Source organism: Polypterus senegalus, chromosome 4, assembly GCF_016835505.1.
Source record: "Polypterus senegalus isolate Bchr_013 chromosome 4, ASM1683550v1, whole genome shotgun sequence".
NCBI classification, from domain to species: domain Eukaryota; kingdom Metazoa; phylum Chordata; class Cladistia; order Polypteriformes; family Polypteridae; genus Polypterus; species Polypterus senegalus.
This window is the reverse complement of record NC_053157.1, coordinates 151,406,636-151,427,758: the sequence shown is the minus strand read 5'-3', so window position 1 is coordinate 151,427,758 and position 21,123 is coordinate 151,406,636. Positions and strand designations below refer to the sequence as shown.

The following is a 21,123-nucleotide window of genomic DNA, read 5'->3' as shown; positions in this document are numbered from 1 at the left end:
CCCCCCATCAGAAACAAAGGTCCTTGTTTTTCCCAGTGAATACTGTGTCATTAACAAAATATGGACAAAGTATACATTTTTGTTTATGCTGACATAAAGTTACAAATAAAATAAACTGCTATTCTACTTGTGAATACATTAGCAGAGAAAGAAAAGAAAATGAAAAAAAAGATATCCTATGCTCCCTTTTTTTTAATTAACTCTGAGCAAGTTATGCTCAACAACATTTAGGTTGCAAAATTCTTCAAATAGCCAGGTAACTTAATAGTTTGGCCATATTAAGAGACACCAGAAAAAAAATCTCATCCCCTACTTTCCTCTTCCTGCCAGAACCCTTTTTTTCTCATTCAATGGAGCATGTGTGATAATTAACAGACACTGTCACAACAAATAACAGTCTTACAATAATATCAGATACGTAAGCAGGGCTCTTGGCTATTTAAGGCTTTACTGTATATGCAATAAGGAAGATTTTGTAATCATCCCTTAACTTAAGAAAAATAGGTATGTGGTTATACGTTTTTAGTTATTAAAATGATTCTAGCATCAGTATTTTTGAATTAACTGAAAGCTTCATATAGAACAGTCTGATGAGCCAGTAAATAATGCATTGCAGTAGTAAATCCTGCTAGAAATGCATCAATTAATTTCTCAATATCTTCCATATTTAGTAGATGCCTTATTTTAATTTTTAGCTGCTACTAAAGATTCAGATTTTAGCTTGAAGATAATTTTTTAGCATTAATAGACTGATCATATAATGCATCAGAGAGCACAATGGCTGGTTTGTGTTCTTATTATATACAAAAAATAGCCATTAATCATCTGAAACACTGATAATTTGATCAAAAGTAATATTAAACTCTCAATATTATTTTGAAAGATCTGTTGATGGCAGTGGGATTGGACTAGTAACATTTTGAATAAAATCAGACAAATATTAAAGGTGCGGTAATTCAATAGAATTCAGGTCTGAAACATTATATATATGAAAATAAAAATCAAGAGAATTTTATTCTAACTTGTTTTACAAATTGATAATAATTTTAAAACATCAGGTGCAAAAAAAGCCATACACATACTGTATGTGAGTGATAAATAGTAGCAACATAAATGATTACCTTTCGTGTTGTGATTAATTATTTGAAAAATGGGAAATTTTTTGTAATTGTTTTTTATAATCAAATGTGTTCACAGAAAATGTGCCTGTGTTCATCACAAAGCAAAATAATAAAACTGTATGAAGTGCAGAGTTTTCATTCAGAGATTCTTCTATATCCAATCCAAGTCACAATTCATTCAGAATGTTAAAATAATATTTTTTTCAGATTTCATATTTATTTTAAAATATTTGAAGTTTCAGATCTGCAAAGCTAGAGAAGACATCCAGAATCCCATGTTTGTAGTTGCTATTAAACATGTTTTAACCATGTACAAAGATTTTGTTTTACCCCTCTTGAATTCAGACTCTTAGGTCTGAAATCCATAGGATTCCAGAGATGCAGTAAAATTAAAGGCTTTGGTTGCTAAAATAAAAAAAACGTTTTGTTTATTCTGGGTAACAATGACAACTCACCCCCCAAAATGCCCCAGATATGTTTGGTCCTCTACCTGTTTTCATCCAGGGAACACTGTACACATGATGGGATTTCAGTTCCCCTAGGGACCTCTGCACTTTCACACCATCATACGGAAAGCTTCTCTTGTTGTCAGAGTGACTGTCTGTCTTTTCTGGAGGTTTTCTATAAGACTTAATCCTGCCTTGTGCCATCCTTGTGATGTCCTTACCCCTGGCAACACCTTGCTAGCTAGGCACCGTTCTTATGGCAGCTAGTGTCACTCTTTTTCCTTGTTGCTGAGGAGGGAAATGTGTGAAATTACTATAAAGCACACAAGACTTAGTTTTTTTACACAAGGTTTAGTATATGCTTAGTCTTAGTAATACAGAGCAATGCCTTTATTTAAATTTTTGCAACTGTTTTCAGAAAGGGAGTATTTTCAGATTCTAACACAAAAAAATTAATAAAATGCACAAACGACAAAATACTTCCTTCAGGCACAATATATAAATATTATGGTGCTACAGGCTGAGATGTGGCAGCTGTCTCCTCCAATAATGGTAAATATGTCTCCACAATGATTTGTGATGTAAATTACCATTGTGTTAAACACAAATAGGCAGACATTCTATAAATAAATAAGGCTAGGATAAAGTATAGATTGCCTGCAGCCAAAGAACACTTTGGGAAATGGTCTATAGGTTAGAAAAACTAAAGATGTATTTCAGATGATACCAGTTGTGGTTCTCAGTATCTCTTTTATGCCAGAGATAGCAAAAGCCTCTTCAGATGTCATATAATGAAAACTGCTATCATTTACTGCAGATTTTCATTTTAGTTATCACATAGACTTTACAGTAAAGATTAAAATAATATGGAGGAAATACATTATGTTGAGAAAATGCAGCACAGGAGTCTTAGAATATAATTAATTTTACTGGTATGTTGCTGATTACCTGTGTTACACAGGCCTTAGTGAACAACATTTCTTGTTCTCCACACCAAAAAAAACTTTATTTTAGTGTTTTGCAATTGTGAAATGATATGAGAAACAGTAAGTAAAACAAAACTAAGATGTGTTTTTACATGATACCAAAATCTAGCAGCTACTGAGTTGGGAAGGTAGAATACAGCATCAAAGTCAAACTCATAACAAAAGAAATTTCTCAGTCCAATAAAGTTCATTTTAAAAGTTTAGTGAACATTTATAAAGGAACAAATCACAAAAATTCAGAAAAAAGTTATTACACACCCAGAATAAAAGGCAAAAAGAGAGAAAAAAGATTTCTTCTACAGTCTTAGCCTTTTCTTGTTAAATTTCAGTTACTTTCTCTACTAAAGGCTGTGATATTCTCAAAGACATCATTTAATAAATTCAGCATGTTCTGTAAGTATGTACGGTACAGTTTGAAATTGTTTGCCGTCCAAGCATTAATTACCAACTGCAAAACTGACTTTAAACTGGGGCTAATCTGTAGACAAAGGGACAAGAAATAATTTAAATATGTAATTTATAGTTTAGCTTGTGGAGGTTATAGTATAACCTCCCATTGTCTATGCTGCAATACAGAGTTCTCATATTCATTCCTGGGGGCTCAGTGTGGCTTCAGGTTTTCGTTTCAACCAGATTCATAATCATTGACAAGAACTGATAACACTGATCTCATTTCATTAGCTGTTATTTTCTCTTCTCTTATTCTACATTCAGAAAAGCACAGCAGCATGATTTTTACATTTATAAGACATTTAGAAATATTTCTAATTTTGCTTTAGATTTAATGGCTTAACCTCTCTTTTATTGATTTCATTATATTTTGCTCATTCTCTGTGTAGTTTGCACCCTTCATTGTATCTTAATAATGCCAATTAAAAATGAGCACAGCAGACACCCAGGCAAACAACACTGAATTGTGAAAGGCTGCAACTACTTTAGTGTCAGACCCATTAATTAGTAAATAATGGATTTAATAAACAATTCGAACACCTGGAAAATTAGAATGAAAATCAAGATGAAAATACTGTTAAAAAGAAAAAAATGTATTATTAAGAGTATAACTGCTTAGTACATTTTAATAATTTTTTTCTACCAAATTTACTTTTCTAATTTATATATTGTTCTCAAAACACAGAATCTGGTAAATAATAGTTCAATTAATTAGCCCAGGAGTCCAATTAAAAACAGAAGCTGGTTGGAACAAACACCTGCAGCCACAGTGGGTCCCAGGACTGGGTTTGAGAACCCAGACAATAATAATGTATATTTAGGCAAACATTTTAACATAACTAAAAAAATACTTCTATCAATTTAACATAACCTTACTTACTAACAAATGGCCCTTACACACACTTTTTTTTGTAAACATTACTAGCCACTCGTCCTATGCTGAATTTGTTAGATCCATCTGATTCTTACGGGGCATCTATTGTATACATCCATCTATCCATTTTCCATCCATCCATCCATTTTCCAACCCGCTGAATCCGAACACAGTGTCACGGGGGTCTGCTGGAGCCAATCCCAGCCAACACAGGGCGCAAGGCAGGAACCAATCCCGGGTAGGGCGCCAACCCACCGCAGTCTATTATATACAGTTTTTGAAAAAGATTTGTGTATTCACATAAATATGCACAGAGGCTATTTCTGACATAAAATTATTAATATTAACTCTACACATAATGTATATAATGTACAGTATCTTTCGAATCCATACACACAGAAATATCAGCCTTTGTTAAGTCAACTTTATTATGTGTATACTGTACAGGGCAATGAAATTTGTATTTGCATGTCTCTTCAGAACAACTGACAAAAAGACAAACACAAATACATAAAATTGTTTTTAGAATGCAACATATACAGTATATGCAATCATATACAATATATAAATAATGTCTTTGTAAGTATTAAATATTTATATACACTTTTTCTTAAGTTATAGTATTTGAATTGTTATGATTGACTGTCCAGCAACCTTACAACTTGTGGGTAGAATTTGACTGAGGTCTTTAAAATATACTGTTTGCCTTTCTAAGGCAGTGGGTGTTTTATGTGTCCTGAAGATAAAGCAGCTTGATGCTGGTATTATTCTGTACTTCACCCTCACCCTCTGCATTTCTTTATGATTTTGAGCTAAGAAAGTGCCTTTATAGAATGTGATGCACCCAGTGAGATTGCACTCAACTGTACACCTACAGAAGTTCATGAGAACAGACTGATAAATCTAAGCTGTCCCCAAACATCTCAGCAAGTAGAGGTGCTGGTGACCTGAAATGTGTTGTTCCCACATTACTTAGTCAATAATAGTCAATCCAAGAATTTTTAACCAACTAATTCTCCACAGCATCCCCACCAATGTAGATATACTGTAAGTGTACTCTGCATTTTGAATCAGTGACCAGCGCCTGGGTTTTTAACAGTGAGATTATTGTCTAGGCACAACTGAGTCAGTAAATGAATTGTCGGCATTGTCGGTGATCAGGCCTATGATGGTGGTGTTCTCAGTAATTGTAATGATAGAGTTGTGTCTAGCCAGATAATCAGAGGTGAACAACGAGCACAGAAGGGGGTCAGCACACTATCCTGTTGAATAACTGTGTTAAGGGTTTGTATGTGAGGGTCTAGGCATGATGTATTGCTTCCAATCCACACACGCTGCAATATTTTGATTAGGAAGTCTAAAATCCAGTTGCAGAATGTCACGCTAAGTCCTAAATTGAAGAGTTTGGTGGTCAACTGTGATGGTACAAAAAGAGCATCCCCTGTAGACTGTTTGTGGCAATATCTAAACTGGATATGACCATGACTATTAGAATATTATGTTTAATGTGTGCCAGCACCCATGTCCTAAAGCACTTCATCAGCTGGAGTTGTTGCAACCTGTCTGTAGTCACTCAGTTCTTTTAAAGTAGGTGTGGACAACAGCTTCTCTACATGAAATGTTAAAAGATGTCAGCTAATTGGCTGCAACTGGTTTTTAAATTATGCCCCAAATTTCCATCCAGTCCAAATGCCTTGTGGACATTACCTCATTTAAAAATCATCCTTACATCATGTACATAAACAAAGAAGAATGAATCATGTGGTGCTGCAAGTAATTGAATTGCTGGCTGCTTGTTGTTGCAGTCAGAAAAAGGATATAAAATATTAAGATGTTGTTGAAGGGAACATTAAGCTTATGTTGAATTAGGTTTTATTTTGTAGTCCATAAACTTTTCTAATCGCTGCCAAAATTTGCACATATTGGTACAGTGACTATATTCTGTGATTATCATGCCTAAGCAAAGTGTAGTGTGTTCTGGGATGGCTGAAAGACAAAACAGTGTTCTGAGTATTTTACATAGAAAGTTAAACAGGGCCCTAGAATGGTTTGTATAGCAAGTCTGTTAGCATCTTCAAGCAGGTTTTCTATCTGTATTTGGGACTAAATCAGTTTTATGCATAAACAGAAAACACAGTTCATATGTGATTGAATTATTACTCAAGATTCCAGCCTTTAATTCAAAAACCCAATACAATGAGAATTGCTTATTATGTTTATGTTGCGCACTAATTTTTCAGGGTGCATTTATATAACAATAATTTACTAAAGAAAGCATGTGTTTTGCATGCTGTAAGCAAATGAATGATTAATTAATGTACTGTAGATTATGTGAGATTAAAATTTTTTCTCAGTCATCACTGGAAAATGCATGGGGGTGGGTAACAAATCATTAAAAAGTCTTTTTTGGGTGGAGTATTGCTTTAAGCAAACTTTTTTCCATTTTCAGTGTTTTTTCAGGTCAATATAGAAATTACAAATATTAATTTTTTCTTCATCATCATCCTTATTTTCATTCGACTTTACTGGGTATTCTTAGTGGGTCTGATGCTGAAGTATTTGTACCCTTTCAGCCTTTAGTGTTGTTTACCCAACTGATGTGTTTTTCCTACATATAGAACAAGAGAAGAGCACAAAGACCTTTTTTGAGACCAATTTAGAGGCAAAATGACTGATTTCTTGTGAAACTGGTTGGAACAAAAATGTGCTGCTGCAAGGGGTAGGACTGTGTTTGAGAAACAATGGCCTAAGGACTTGCAAAAGGATGGTTTTATGTAAATATGTGAAGAAAACCTTGAAGGATGCTACTCAGCCCAACTGCTGGTGCCAGGCTTACATGTGATTTTCCCTGGTGAATGCGTAGTGTTTTGGTGAACAATGAGGCTTTGTAGGATTCAGCCTGAAAAGACAGCTTGAATCTACCATGTGAGCTCATCACCTGCAAGGAACATACAGTGGGTGTTGAGTATACTGTTGTTCTAGTCAGATGACAGGTGACAGTGGTGAATAAATGTGTCTTAGACTTACACATCATTCACATTTTGCAAAGTTGTAAACTTAAACACTATTGTTTTGACAAATAAAATGGGCATACTATCCTTGCATGTGATTTCTTACATTTATTTTCATAAGATCAAGATGTAGCCATATGTGTAGCATGATGAGCTGAGTTTGTCACCTGATTCTCAAGATCAGGATTGATTTCAGATTAGGAAGAATATTCCATGGAAGTGACAGAGAGACTGTGGTAGTGAGAAAATGTAAGCTTGGCTTTCAGCTTTTTTTAATTTTGTTTTTCTGAAACCTTTTTTTTTCCCTGGAGGTCACAATATATGATTTATTAGAATATGTAAATTTATCTTAATGAAAATAATACTGGGGTACCAGCAAGACAACTCTAAAGTACTTTGAGCTATATTTGTTCTGTAACCTAAAATAAAATAAAGTTTTTCCCTGAATGTTCTTTTTACATACAGTATGAACCCCACTGAATTCCATCTAATAAATATTTCTAGAGGGGATATTTCATTAGGAACACACTAACAGATATTTTAAGTACTAAAAGGTAAATGAAAATGAAACGTATCCATAAAAAGCTACACAAAATCATCACAGCAGCAAATCAGTCACTTTTGTATCAATTATTTTTATGCATCTTTCCTTAGGGTCATTTCAGTTTGCCATGAAGACATATATCCACCTATTCTTTATCTTCACAGTTGAATATTACTAAGGGTAAAGGGAATGAAAAGTTAATTACTGTAAGGCAAGATGCACCTCTCATGGTGAATTTAGTTTACCCAGGGGGACAATCAGATACTTTCTTGCACATGTTGTACACACACAAGGGCAGTATAGAGTAGTCATTAAACCTGTTAGCAGGTGTTTGCATTTTGGGCAGAAGCTAGTTGACAGGATGCCCGTGATAATGTGCCAAATTAAGAAAGAATGCACTCTAATGCACCTTACCCTGAAACTGAATCATGGTCCAACCACTTTAATGCATATATTTTTATTATAGTGCATTATTATTATTAGAATTGTTGCATGTTATCAGTGCAACATACTTTTTCACTCTCTTGTCTCACTGCATTGTGTATTAATGTAAAAGCCATCATGGTGCCCTTATTATACAAATCAAGCTCCATTGCTAACAAGGCTGTGAAAGTATTTAATGTTACAAGAAGGTCATATTTTGCCAAAAGGTGTTAATTAGTGCTGTTCTTCAAGAAGTTAAAACAGGAGTGACTCAGAAAATAATTCTTCAGGCCTTGTGTTAAGTAAGCATCACTACCCATCAAAAGATATTCTGAGACTTCATTTTCATGCCTACTTGTATTAGTAGTCTGTTTTTGCATTTTTTTCTACATTGTAGAGGAGACAATGTCATTTTAGAAGAAAACATGAATTATTCCCAGAGATGGTACAAAAATCTCAGAAATATCAATTTAAATATCAACCATGTCTTCCCCTCATATAACTAGTTTACTGAGTTTACTTCTTACATAAAGTTCGGATCATAAAGTATGGATCTAGAGTATATGCATTGACTTATTTTAAACATTACTTTTTGTACTTGTGTACATTTTTTCCATTGTAAAAGCTGTACCTTTAATTTAACTGAGAATTTCTGATCCTAACTTAGACAGGGTCCTGTGTATATTCTATTCTATGTGACCCTTATAATGGAAATAAGCAAGCAAGTCCTAAATAGAAATATACAGTTTAGAGAATGTTATTCTCATTTAGTTAAGTATCATGATACTTTTACTTACTTATAATAATGTTTCCAGTTTTTTATTATATTGTCAATACTATGTTTAACAAATTTCAAAGATAAAAATATAAAATAATCAAGCCTTCTGTACCACTCCATAGCAAAACAAAAACTTTTTCAAAAAAGGAGTTAGATATAGAAACAAATGATAGATCATGTAGCCTCATTTGTATTTTATCCATGTTTCATTCATCTGGTCTAGTAAACAATACAGTTTTAATTACATGTGATGGTGTTATTGTAATCTGAAGCAGTAAATAAATTAAAATTATTTTGATTCTCAGATGACTATTGGAAAAGGGACTAAAAAGAATATTATTAAATAGTTTTATTTTTAAATTGTTGTAAACTAAATAAAATAATTGTTATATATACAGTATGAAATCAGTTTACAGTATATGTGTGGTTCAATGTACATACTGTACAGTGTGTCTGTGAATGTACATTTTGTGGATTTTATATTTCTAAATATAAACAGCAGGCATGTTCTATGGATATAAGTCAAATTACTGAACCCACTAAATAAAGTTTTAACATTTGTGGAGGACTGCGGCTTTTCATGCCGGTCCTCACCCCCAGGCCGCCAGGAGGAGCTCTCCCGACAGCAGGATAGTGCCCCGAGGTCCAGCAGGGCCTCATGGACTTTGTAGTATTTATGCACAGCCCTGCTGGATACCTTGGGGGCCACCAGGAGTCGCTGTGGGGGGGCTTATGGGCTTTTTTGTGCCGTATGACCCGGGAGTACGTCACGGTCATGTGACAGGAAGGAACGACGTGCTCCCGGGTTGAAAAAAAGGACTGTTTGCCCTGACCCGGAAGGAAAAAGGAACTGTGGACTGTTGGGACAGGAACACCTCCGGGTCAGGGGCTATAAAGGACGATGCCTCAGTCCAGACACTGAGCTGAGCTGGGAGGTAGGAGGGCGAAGTTTCTGGGCGAGGAGGAAAGAGAATAGTGTTGCTGTGTTGTAGTTATTTGTGGTTTATGAGTGTGGAGTGGAGGGTGCTTTGTGCACGGTATAATAATAAAAAGAATAGTTATACTTTCACCTGGTGTTGAGAGTGGTACCTGAGGGTGTTAGAGGTGGACCACGCCTCTATCTGCTACACATTATTATTAATAATAATAATACATTTTATTTATATAGTGCCTTTCCCATGCTCAAGGCACTTCACAGAGTTTAAGAAAGAATGGCAGGGTATACAGTATATAGCACTGTACTAAATCAGATAAACAAATAAAGAAGAGTAAGATAGTAAATTCAGAGAAAACGCCTAACAGACAACATAGTTGATGGTCTAACACACACACACAGGTTACATGAGCACCTTGATAGAGAGGTAAACTGAATGAAGGGTAATAAAGTCATGTACAGATAAAAGCCTTCCTTCATTGCAGGCAGATGAAGCTTAACCTGGCAGCGTTAGCAACAGGTGCAAACTAAGAGGCATTGCTGAACTGGGTGCATTTATGGGCACCTCCACACTCACTCATACCAGTCCAGTTTAGATTAAGCAATTGCCATTAAAAATATTTCATTGGGAATTGGGATTTAGGGTAAAAAGCATGGTCTCCAGACAGGCAATGACTGGACCAGAATTTGAGTCTCTTAGAGCAGTGACACATCAGCTTGAACCACAGTACCACCAGAAGTGGGATGTGCTAAATGAAAATTGATCAAAGTGAATATATTGAATGTGTGTGTTTTCAGAAAATTAAACAAATTAAACAAATCCCAAAAAATGTTATACTTTTTACTGGAAACGACAAAAGTGTGTGACTCTTATGCAATGTAAAGAATATTTATTTCAGAAAAAAAAATGACACTTCCCTTTTCCTGAAATTATGACAGTGTGTTAAAAGGAAAAAAAAAATCAAAATGCATTTTTTTTTCTTGTTTGAGAAATTCAACTACTGTATAACTTTTCATAATTATAATACCTCATTTTTGCTTAGAACACCTGCATATTTTTGGTACTTTTTTGACAGCTACACTTAGAATCCTAATGAACAAAAACATTTTTGTAAATAAAAGGCAAACTCTTGTATGTGTTTTTGTTTCTATAAAAATATGGGAAATATGTCAATTTGTGCTACTGTTCAGCATAACTGAAAATATTGAATGAAACGTCTTTTGGAATTTAATACTGAACTAACTCAATGGACAGACATTGGGAGATTGTTCAAGTGGACAAACTGGAAAGGGGTACAGCCATTAATCCATTGGAACAGTGAGAATGAATAGTCTGAAATAATATAAGTTGTCTAGACAGGTATTATTGGGTGTTTGTGCTTAAGTAGCATTATCTTAAATACACATACTGTATAAAGTAATTTCAGTTACTTCAGTTGAGAGGTTACATGTTAGTGACTTATGTGTCATGTCATGACTCTTGGGAAAGCAGTTTGAAACAGATTATAAATGTTAATTCTTTGGTCTTACAAATTCAGCATGAACTGCTTAAATCCAGTGCAGACATAATGAAGATAAGACAAAACATTCTGCAGTCGTAAATGGTGCGATAAGGTCAAACTTCAAAAATATTCCATAGAAAGCAGAAAGACATTTAAAGTAGATGACAAAGATTAACCTTGGATTAATCACAGAACAGGATGGAAGTAGTTTTCAGTCCAGATATCAGAAAAAGAATATTTATTTTGTAGCTTGTTGAAGCTCCTTAGAAAACAGTTCACTTATGCTTATAATTAGTGATTGATTGTTTTCTGTCATTCAAACCTTTCTGAGCCACGCAGCTTGCTTACTCAATGATCTTGGTCTTGCATAGATAAAGAAATAGGTATGGATGTGTCTCCTCTCTTAAAAATAAAGTGTATACCAAGAGTCAGCAAACCAAAAATGCTAAGCTAATTTTACAAATCCCAGCATAAAATGGAAGTTGTACCAGAAAATGTTTTTCTCTAAAATGACTGTGAAATCAAAACTAACAATGTAAGGCAAGATGCACCTCTCATGGAGAATTTAGTCTGCCATGAAAGACAATCAGATACTTACTTACACCTGTCGTACACACAAAAGGGCTGCACAGAGTAATCATTAAACCTGTTAGCAGGTCTTTACATTTTGAGCGCAATATGGTTGAAAGGATGCCTGTGATAATGATAAAGAAGGCACTGTAATGCACCTTACCCTAAAACTGAAACAGGGCCCAAGCAATTTAATGCACTTATTTTTGTTTATCTGGCTATCTTTTGTACTGTATAAGATGACTGCAGTATGTTTGTAAAATTTTATTTGTCGGGTATTTTCTGTTTAATGAATATCAAACATGCTAATACAGATTTTTAAAATTGGTGCTAAATATCAACATCATAATAAGTGTTCACTTTGTTTACAAATATATAATAGGCATATTTAATATAATATAAAAATTAATGAAAATATGCAAAATTCAGTACACAATATAAGATTTACATTTTATACCCAGTCTGCCCTGTCCAGGGACTTTTTCCTGCCTCGTGCCCTGTGCTAGCTGGGATAGGCCACAGCACCCCCTATAACCCTGTCCAGGAATAAGCAGGTTAGAAATGGACTGACTGACTTTTTTAATAGTGCACTATTATTATTAGAATTAAAATGACTGTGAAATCAAAGCTGACAGTCACAGAAAAGATTATCCTAAATTAACATATGGGAGGTTAATCATTATTTTTTAGTTTTTGCACGATGACTATCTACTGTATATATATAATATAAGGGCACGCAAGACACTGAGCGCAAGCAAGACACTGAGGGCACACAAAACACTGAGCACAAGCAAGACAGAGCCCCGCCCGCCAACTCTGACCATGGGATACGCTCGACAGAGCCACGCACGCCAACTGTCCTCCCGAGTCCAGTGTCACTCTCAAGGCACGCAACAACTCACCAAACACAGCCTCAGTCGCTTTTGTCTGTGCAAAAGTCCACATGCACCCACGCAAGACAGAGAGCCATGATCACCAACTCACAGAGGCTCACCCACCAACTCTAACTAAGGGCAAGCAAGACAGAGAGTGCATGCAAGACAGAGAGCCCCGCCCACCAACTCTAAGACCATGGGATACGCACGCATTTAGTTTATACATGTATATAAATAATTGCATGTAAACGATTCACGAAATTTGTTGTATGTAAACGATACTGTTTAAAACGTTATTGTTTTTTCATCAGAAAACCCGGTTTCCACGTCTACCTGTATTAGTTTAAATGGCACTTTTATCACTCGCAATAGGGCGGACGCGCTGACTTATCGTGTCGACTGGGCAACACAGTGAATGCGCCGTCTATCTATATATGTCTATGTTTTCCATAGCCTGCTACAGGAAGGTACTCTCTCGACCATTGGCATTGGTTTCGCTCCTTGCTATTTCCTAAGCCTTTGTTATACTGAATTCCTTTCTCACCGTTTTCCGTTCCTATTCTTACACCGCCGTATGCTACGTCGGGCTTCGGCTAGTAAATAATAAAACATAAAAAGGATTTTTTTGTATTTTTGATCATTTAATTGCTTAAAATAGCAGAGCAGTGTCAGTATTTCTGCTCTGTAAAATTATCGGGATTCATGAACAAGTCAGGCCAAAAAAACCAAATCATATTTATTGAACAAATGCAATGCCAAGGTAAAAAAAAAACAAAAAAACTCAGTTAGCCTATACAATAAATTTGTGCTCACTTGCAACAATCTTGATATTAAACAGTTTTCCAAGTTTCTATCTAATCCACCTTAATAAAAGGACAAAAGTGAATGTCTAGGTATGTGTGTTTCCATCTAGTTGCTATGACTCTGTTATATGTAATTTGATACAGGATTTGTAAAAGCATTAATAATGATTGTGATGTGCCTTCTTTTGGAATGAAAAGTGCAATGCACAGTAATGCTGCAAATGCTTGTGATACAATATCTGATGGAATGAGAATTGTACAGTAGTATATTTAAGTACCACATGCATTACAAAATATTTTCCAGTAGATGGTGCAAATGTTAACACTGAATACACTGAGGTCTATGTTGACAATTTAGATTTCAGCCTGTCTCAGACAAGTCGCACAGCGAGTTTTATAGAAACCCGGACTCGTGTGTCAACCAGAACATAGTAATGAATGAAAGTGTAATGATGTAGGCACCAAAGCACAAACAAAACATGAGAGACTGATTTAAGAAGAGTACAAAACATCGGTCATTAAAAAATACAGAGTGAAAACCTGCCACTTACCTAGATTTTGAAAATCTGGAAAGAAATGTTTTGTTTCACTTGATATGGTCATGTGACATTAAAAACACAAAACAAATTAATGATGTCAGATTATTTAAGAGGAAGTAATTTTCAGGTGGATTTTAGGTAGAAGTTATGAAACAAAACCAATCATTTTAACAGCATGAGAGCAGCAATATAAACAGATTTTATATTACTATAATAAAATTATAAATACAGTACAACAAAATAGAAGCTATTGTGAGAAGAGAATGACAAGGGAGATTTACCATATGATATAACTTGATGGCTGCTTTATTTGTACTTTAGATATTTCCTACGGTGTTTTGTTGGGTTGTGTTATGGAACATTTTCTAAAACACTTGGAAAAATATAGGATCATTTGAATAACTTACCTTACATAATATTTTGTACATCTTCACTCAGTTAAAGTAGAACTGTGCCTCTCATTACAAAAAATATTAATAATTTTAACACATTTTTCATTTGTGTTATTTAAAAGAAGTAATAATGTCTTTTCATTTTTAGGCGGAATTCCATTTATCCTCACTGGAGAGTTGTTTCAGCAGTCTGAGCGACCAGCAGCATTTATGATTTCTGGAATGGTATCCTGGCTCTCAAATTTCACTGTTGGACTTATTTTTCCTTTTATTCAGGTATGTGGTAATGGAGAGAATGCACAAATACTGTATCATGCAGTAGTGTGTAATCAAATACAGTACACTATTTCAAATAATAAAGCAGTGTTTTTACATGTTTATCTAAATGAACTTACTGTTAAAAGAAATGAGATAATGGCATACACACTTCTTAATGTTATCTATTGTTTAGTGTATTTTGAAAATATGCTCTCTAGATTTTTATCTCTAACGTCTAAAAATTTGACTCTATGTGTCATTTAGGCTTTCTAATAGCATTGTATCAATTGGCACAGCATAGCTAAATCAGACACGGACAGAGTTATTTGAGTAAAGTGATAAATGTGGTCAGGTGAGCTGCAAGAAGCATGGAAAGCTGGACAGAGTTCTGAAAAACAGAAAGAGTGATAGATGTTTGAATGGTAGAAATGTTCCAAGTCATGTGAAAAGGACATTGTCAGAAAGTGGTATGACCTAAATATGGAAACAATACCCCAAAAGTCATTTTTCAATGGGCTTAGAAGTAAGAAATTTAGAAAGTCGGATTGAAATATTGGCAAAAGCTCACAGATAGGTGGCGGCATGGTAGGCTAATACACATATTAGAACCACTCATACTGTATGTATATTATATAGGAGTGGCCCTCTGGAGATAAACAGGAGGGGCTGGCCCTTTGCATTTCAGGTGAATCTTTGGAATATAAAGAAACCTGCTGTCACTTTTCAGTTGTGGGGAAAACTCCCAAAGACTTTTAAATGGCATTTCCAACTCAGGCATGACACTAGAAATTATATCGACTTGTGGTATAAAACACGTTGATACTATTTTTTGTTCCTTTTTTCCCTTTATTCATATAACTAGCAGAATACCCGCGCTTCGCAGCAGAGAAGTAGTGTGTTAAAGAAGGTACGAAAAAGAAAAGGAAAAATATTAAAAATAACGTAACATGGTTGTTAATGTAATTGTTTTGTCATTGATATGAGTGTTGTTCTCATATCTATCTATCTATATATATATATATATCTATCTATCTATCTTTCTATATATATATGTTGTTCTCATATCTATCTATATATATATATATCTCTATCTATCTATATATATATATATTATATATATATATACCCGCGCTTGGCAGCGGAGAAGTAGTGTGTTAAAGAAGGAAAGAGAAAGAAAAGGAAACATTTTGAAAATAACGTAACATGACTGTCAATGTAATTGTTTTGTCACTGTTATGAGTGTCGCTGTGATATATATATATATAGCAAAATACCCGCAGCGATGTCATGTGTTAAAGAGTTATGAAAAAGAAAAGGAAACATTTTAAAAATAACATAACATGATTGTCAAAGTAATTGTTTTGTGTATTTGGCGGCAGCATCACGAAGTTGTTTTCGGTAGCTGCATCAGAAAATGTACCACGACGTCTGACACGCCTCCTTTTACTGTTTTCTCACAGCTTGGATTGCTGCTGTCATATATATACACACACACACACATACATACATATATATATATATATATACATATATATACACATACATATCTTCATATCTATATACATATCTACATATACACACATATATATATATATATATACATACCTATCTACATCATATATACACACACATACATACATACACACACACAAATTATATATATATATACACACATACATATATGTGTGTGTGTGTGTGTTTGTATATGTGTCTATATGTGTGTCTATATGTGTGTGTATAGGTTTGGTCACTGAGTGCAAGGGAAAAATAATAAATTATAGTCTTTCAGTTATTAAACAGTAAAACATTAACGTTTTAAGAAGTACAGGTACATTGAAATTACATTTTCTATGTGAACGTTCAAATTTGTGCCTCTGGTAATGTGCCTTACCGGCATTTAAAGAAAATTAGTTTTGTGTCCTCTGCAGTGTTAAGAGAGAAAGGCTTTGGTTTGGGATAAAAGGAAAAAGGTGTAAAGAAAGGAAAGTTGCCTTTTCTTTTATATAGTATAGAGAGATGTGTTCGCTGACGTTATGATCGCCTTTTGGGGACAGTCGCGGTGGGTATTGTGTAGACTGGTGAGACATCCCCGCCATCAATCGGCTGTGATGGCACTGTCAGTCCTCCACTCGTGCGTGTCTTCATAATCCGTGCTGAGGACCTCATAATCGTATACGTGCAAAAGAAAGTGTGAATCGCCTTAATATTATTTTGCCGTGGTGTAGAAAAGGGGTCCCGTGTTTGCACTTGTCTGGGCTATAGCGCAGGGGAGGATGAAAAATTAAAAGTGCTCACTTTGACTTAAGGCAGAAGCGCAGTCAGCGCCTCAAAGGCGGCACAGCTATGCACGCGCGCTGGCTGCTCGACTTTTGCAGGGCAGGAGACCCCAGGTTTTGCAGACACGCTCATGATATCAAAAGTCTCAGCTCTCGTTGGAGGTCATTCATATATATATACGTATAGCAAAATACCCGCGCCTCGCAGCGGAGAAGTAGTGTGTTAAAGAAGTAATGAAAAAGAAAAGGAAACATTTTAATAATAACGTAACATGATTGACATTGTCATGAGTGTTGCTGCCATATATATGCCTGCCTAAATAAGTCACCCTCGCTTTGCTCTTACTTTTTACCGCTCATTTAATCATGGCTAGTGGCGGAAAAATTATAAAATGGAAGGAGGATGGCTTTACCAAAACAATTATTGATGGCTTAATCGATTATTCATAAAGCTTGAATTGGTGATCTGTTTTTCTGTGTTAACCTCATATTTTTCATACTTCTTCTCAAACTAAGGTGGTGCGAGGGTAAAATGAATCGGGATGCGCTGGTCAATGTAATCGTGTACCAGGAAATCATGCATTGACAAAAGCCCCCTATGCTTGTAATGCAAAGTGTGATTAAATGCATTATTTTTTAACGTTATGTAGCACATGCATCGAAGCTTCTCAGCTGTTCTTGTGCTAAGAAAAGGAAAGATTTTAAAAATAACGTAACACGATTGTCAATGTGACCTTTTGTAAGTAGTGCCTGGAGGATTCAGTGTGTAAAAACTCTAGAGACAACGTGTGTATTAACTTGTGGATTTTTCTGTGAGTATTTGGTGGCAGTCTGACGAAGTTGCTTCGAAGACAGCGTTACTGGAGCTCAGCTCAGAGCGAAATTAGATGAATGGGAGGGAGATGATGACGTGACTCCCCCACCCGCCTTAACTGTCAATCCCCCACAAACACAGTCTCTCGGAATTTGCATAAGCACACCCATTCACCTACAATTTTAACTTAGTTACAAAGTGATCAAAACTCTCGCTTATATCCCGCGTCCTCTCATTAAACTTGTATCCCGCATTACCTGTGGGCATGTGAAACGCCAGCGGTAGCCTGTCTATGAACTTAATTTAAAGTTTAGGTTTACACCTTGCTTTCTTTCCGAGGTAGCAGCACTCATGAATATGGTAGTATATGTCACTCGCTCGCTTCTTATTGATTCGCTGCCTTCTCAATTATATAATGCATGTTTTCTTAAGCGCTTTTTGGAGGTCTTCCTGGTTTTCTACGCACTGCGTTGACAGTCAGTTCAGGTGATTAAGTGGGAGGCGTGATGATGTCACATGAAACTCCGCCCCCCCACGTCTTTCCATCTCAACTCTATTACAGTTAATGGAGAAAAATACCTTCCAGTTATGACCATTAGGCGTAGAATTTCGAAATGAAACCTGCCCAACTTTTGTAAGTAAGCTGTAAGGAATGAGCCTGACAAATTTCAGCCTTCTACCTACACGGGAAGTTGGAGAATTAGTGATGAGTCAGTGAGTGAGTGAGTGAGTGAGTGAGTGAGGGCTTTGCCTTTTATTAGTATAGATAAAAAACTATTTTTGTTCCTGTTGATGTTATTTTGAAATGAAACCTGCCCAACTTTTGTAAGTAAGCTGTAAAGAATGAGCCTGCCAAATTTCAGCCTTCGACCTACACGGGAAGTTGGAGAATTAGTGATGAGTCAGTGAGTGAGTGAGTGAGTGAGGGCTTTGCCTTTTATTAGTATAGATAAAAAACTATTTTTGTTCCTGTTGATGTTATTTTGAAATACAACTTAAAAATATTTTCCCTAAAAAAAGAAAGTATGCACGTATACCTGGCTTACACTTAAAAATAACCACAACTGAAAGATACCCATCTAATGTCTGTAGTGAAATTCAAATGATTTCTCTTTTCTTAAGCTATGCAGTAGTGCACTACTTGTTCTGCTGCTCTGGCAAGTATCACAGGTCATTGTCAGACATTTTTAAATGTTTCAAAAACAAGCAGATGTATTTTTTTTCCCAAACAAACCCTAACGGAACAAATTACATGTGAACAACTCAGACTAAAGTTGCTGGCAAAATACAAGTGTTTCTGAGTATTGTTTGTCCCAGAATGTTCATTTGATACTAAGCCTTCTTTTCAACAACTGAACTTCATCTCCTTTGGTCCTTACAAATTCTAGAGTCTTCTCTCTTTAAAGTTAAGCCAAAAAATCTTTAGCTGGTCTCTAACATGTCTCTAAAGAAAGTAATTTAAACATTATACTTTTATTGCTGAAAGTATTCAGGCCCCTGAGCAAGCCTGATTACACAGATGGAAGGAATTGCTTAACAAACCATGGATGACGTAAAATAGCACTCCACCAGTGCATTATTAAAATAACTGCATTCTGGATCAAAAACCTAGAACCGCAATAATGATCCCTTACCTGTAGGATTTTATCCAGAAAATTTAACATATATTTTATTGATTTAGTATTATTACTGCTTCACAGGAGATTTTGTGCAATTGCTGACCTTTAAGTGTGCGTGTGACATTTAAACATTCTGGCCATGTCTACTCCAGTTGTTCTATGGCTGTTCTGCTAGGTTAATTGCTGAATCTAACCGGGCACTGCGTGAGTGGGTGTGAGCTTGTATTTATGTGTGTGACCTGACAAAGACTGGTCCACAATCCATGACTGATTTCTGCTTTGTATCCAACCCTGCCTAGATAGGTACGGGCCTGCTGCACCATAACTGGACTGAAAGAATTTAGGCAGTGGATGAATGAAGTATTAGTAACATTTTAGTTTTTTCCAAACCTATCACATAAAAGGTCAGACCCAGTAATATTCAAATATCAATTAGATTCAATAAAAAGGTGAAATATTTAAATTACCATATAAAGTGGATAATTTATAATAAGTGAATTTAGCAGTGGAACTCAAGTAATTGATATTTTGTGAATATTAAGTATGAATTGAATAAACACTGAATATTGTAGTAAGTGGAGATATGCTTCAGATATCTGTTATAGCTACTGCATGTGGTATTTTATAAAATGAATATACCAGTAAGCCTAGAATGCTAGCAAATTGTACTTTTACACAAAGGCTTAACTAATATCAAACTGCCTAATATTGAAAAGGAGGCAAAAATGTTGCATTATTTATTAAGACTTCCAAGCCAGATGAGAGATTCAGTTCAGAGTTCAGTAACGTGAGAATTGTGTATGAATGAAGAAAAGAAAATGTCAGCGTTGTTATATAAGCTTGCAAGCTAACAAATATCAAGGTTATATTGCAAAATTAACAGATCAAAAGGACAGTAAGGATAACAGTAATAATACTGGTTCTGAGAAGTATAAAATAGCATAATACAAATTATTTATGGAAAAATACATTTAAATAAGCATTCTATAAATTAAGTAAATAAGGAAAACATATTTAATAGGAAAACACTTGTGGGAGGGTGGCACTGCCGCCTTGTTTCCAAGGTTTAAATTCAGCACCCTGACATTTTCTGTGTGAAGTTTGCACATTCTTGCATACTCTGCTTGGGTGTTCCACCAGATACTCCCATTTATTATTTTTAGACTTTTGGCAGAATTATTTACATTACATTTTCTGTTTCATTCTTAACCCCACTTAATCCAGTTCTGGGTTGGTAAGGGGCTAAACACCTACAGCATTAGATGCAAGGCAGTAACCATCCCCGGAAGAGGCACCAGTCCATTACAGGGTTCACTCACACATACACCAAGCAAACACTGGATTCATGAGTTAACTTAAGACTGTCTTTGGGATTATGGAAGGAATACAGAGGACACAGGGAGATCACACAAACACAACAACAACAACATTTATTTATATGGCACATTTTCATACAAAAAATGTAGCTCAAAGTGCTTTACAAAATGAAGAATAAAAAATAAAAGACACAGTAAGAAAACAAAATAAGTCAATATTAATTAACATAGAATAAGTAAGGTCCGATGGCCAGGGTGGACAGAAAAAACAAAAAAAAACTTCAGATGGCTGAAGAAAAAAAATAAAATCTGCGGGGATTCCAGACCATGAGACCGCCCAGTCACCTCTGAGCAATCTACCTAACATAAATGAAACAGTCCTCTTTGTATGTAGGGTTCTCACGGAAGGATTTGATGATGATGGTCACGTAGACTTATGGCTTTCAGTCCATCAATGTTGGAGCATCAGGCTGCCACCACAAAGAAACCGGAAAAAGAAACAGAAGAGAGAGAAGGGGTTAGTACGGATTTTAGAGCCACTATGAATAGTTATTATGATGAATTAAACATGCAGAGTATCCGGATTAAGTTA

General features: G+C 35.3%; 1 protein-coding gene across 3 annotated transcripts in view; it reads left to right on the top strand.

Moving 5' to 3' along the window:
* Window positions 1-21,123, top strand: part of slc2a9l2 (solute carrier family 2 member 9, like 2) — a 185,525-nt gene that overhangs the window by 149,200 nt on the left and 15,202 nt on the right. For all 3 annotated transcript variants that reach the window (XM_039751487.1, XM_039751489.1, XM_039751488.1), the window contains one exon: window positions 14,397-14,524. In XM_039751487.1, coding sequence (XP_039607421.1) covers window positions 14,397-14,524 — 128 coding nt within the window. The remainder of the gene's footprint in view (window positions 1-14,396; window positions 14,525-21,123) is intronic.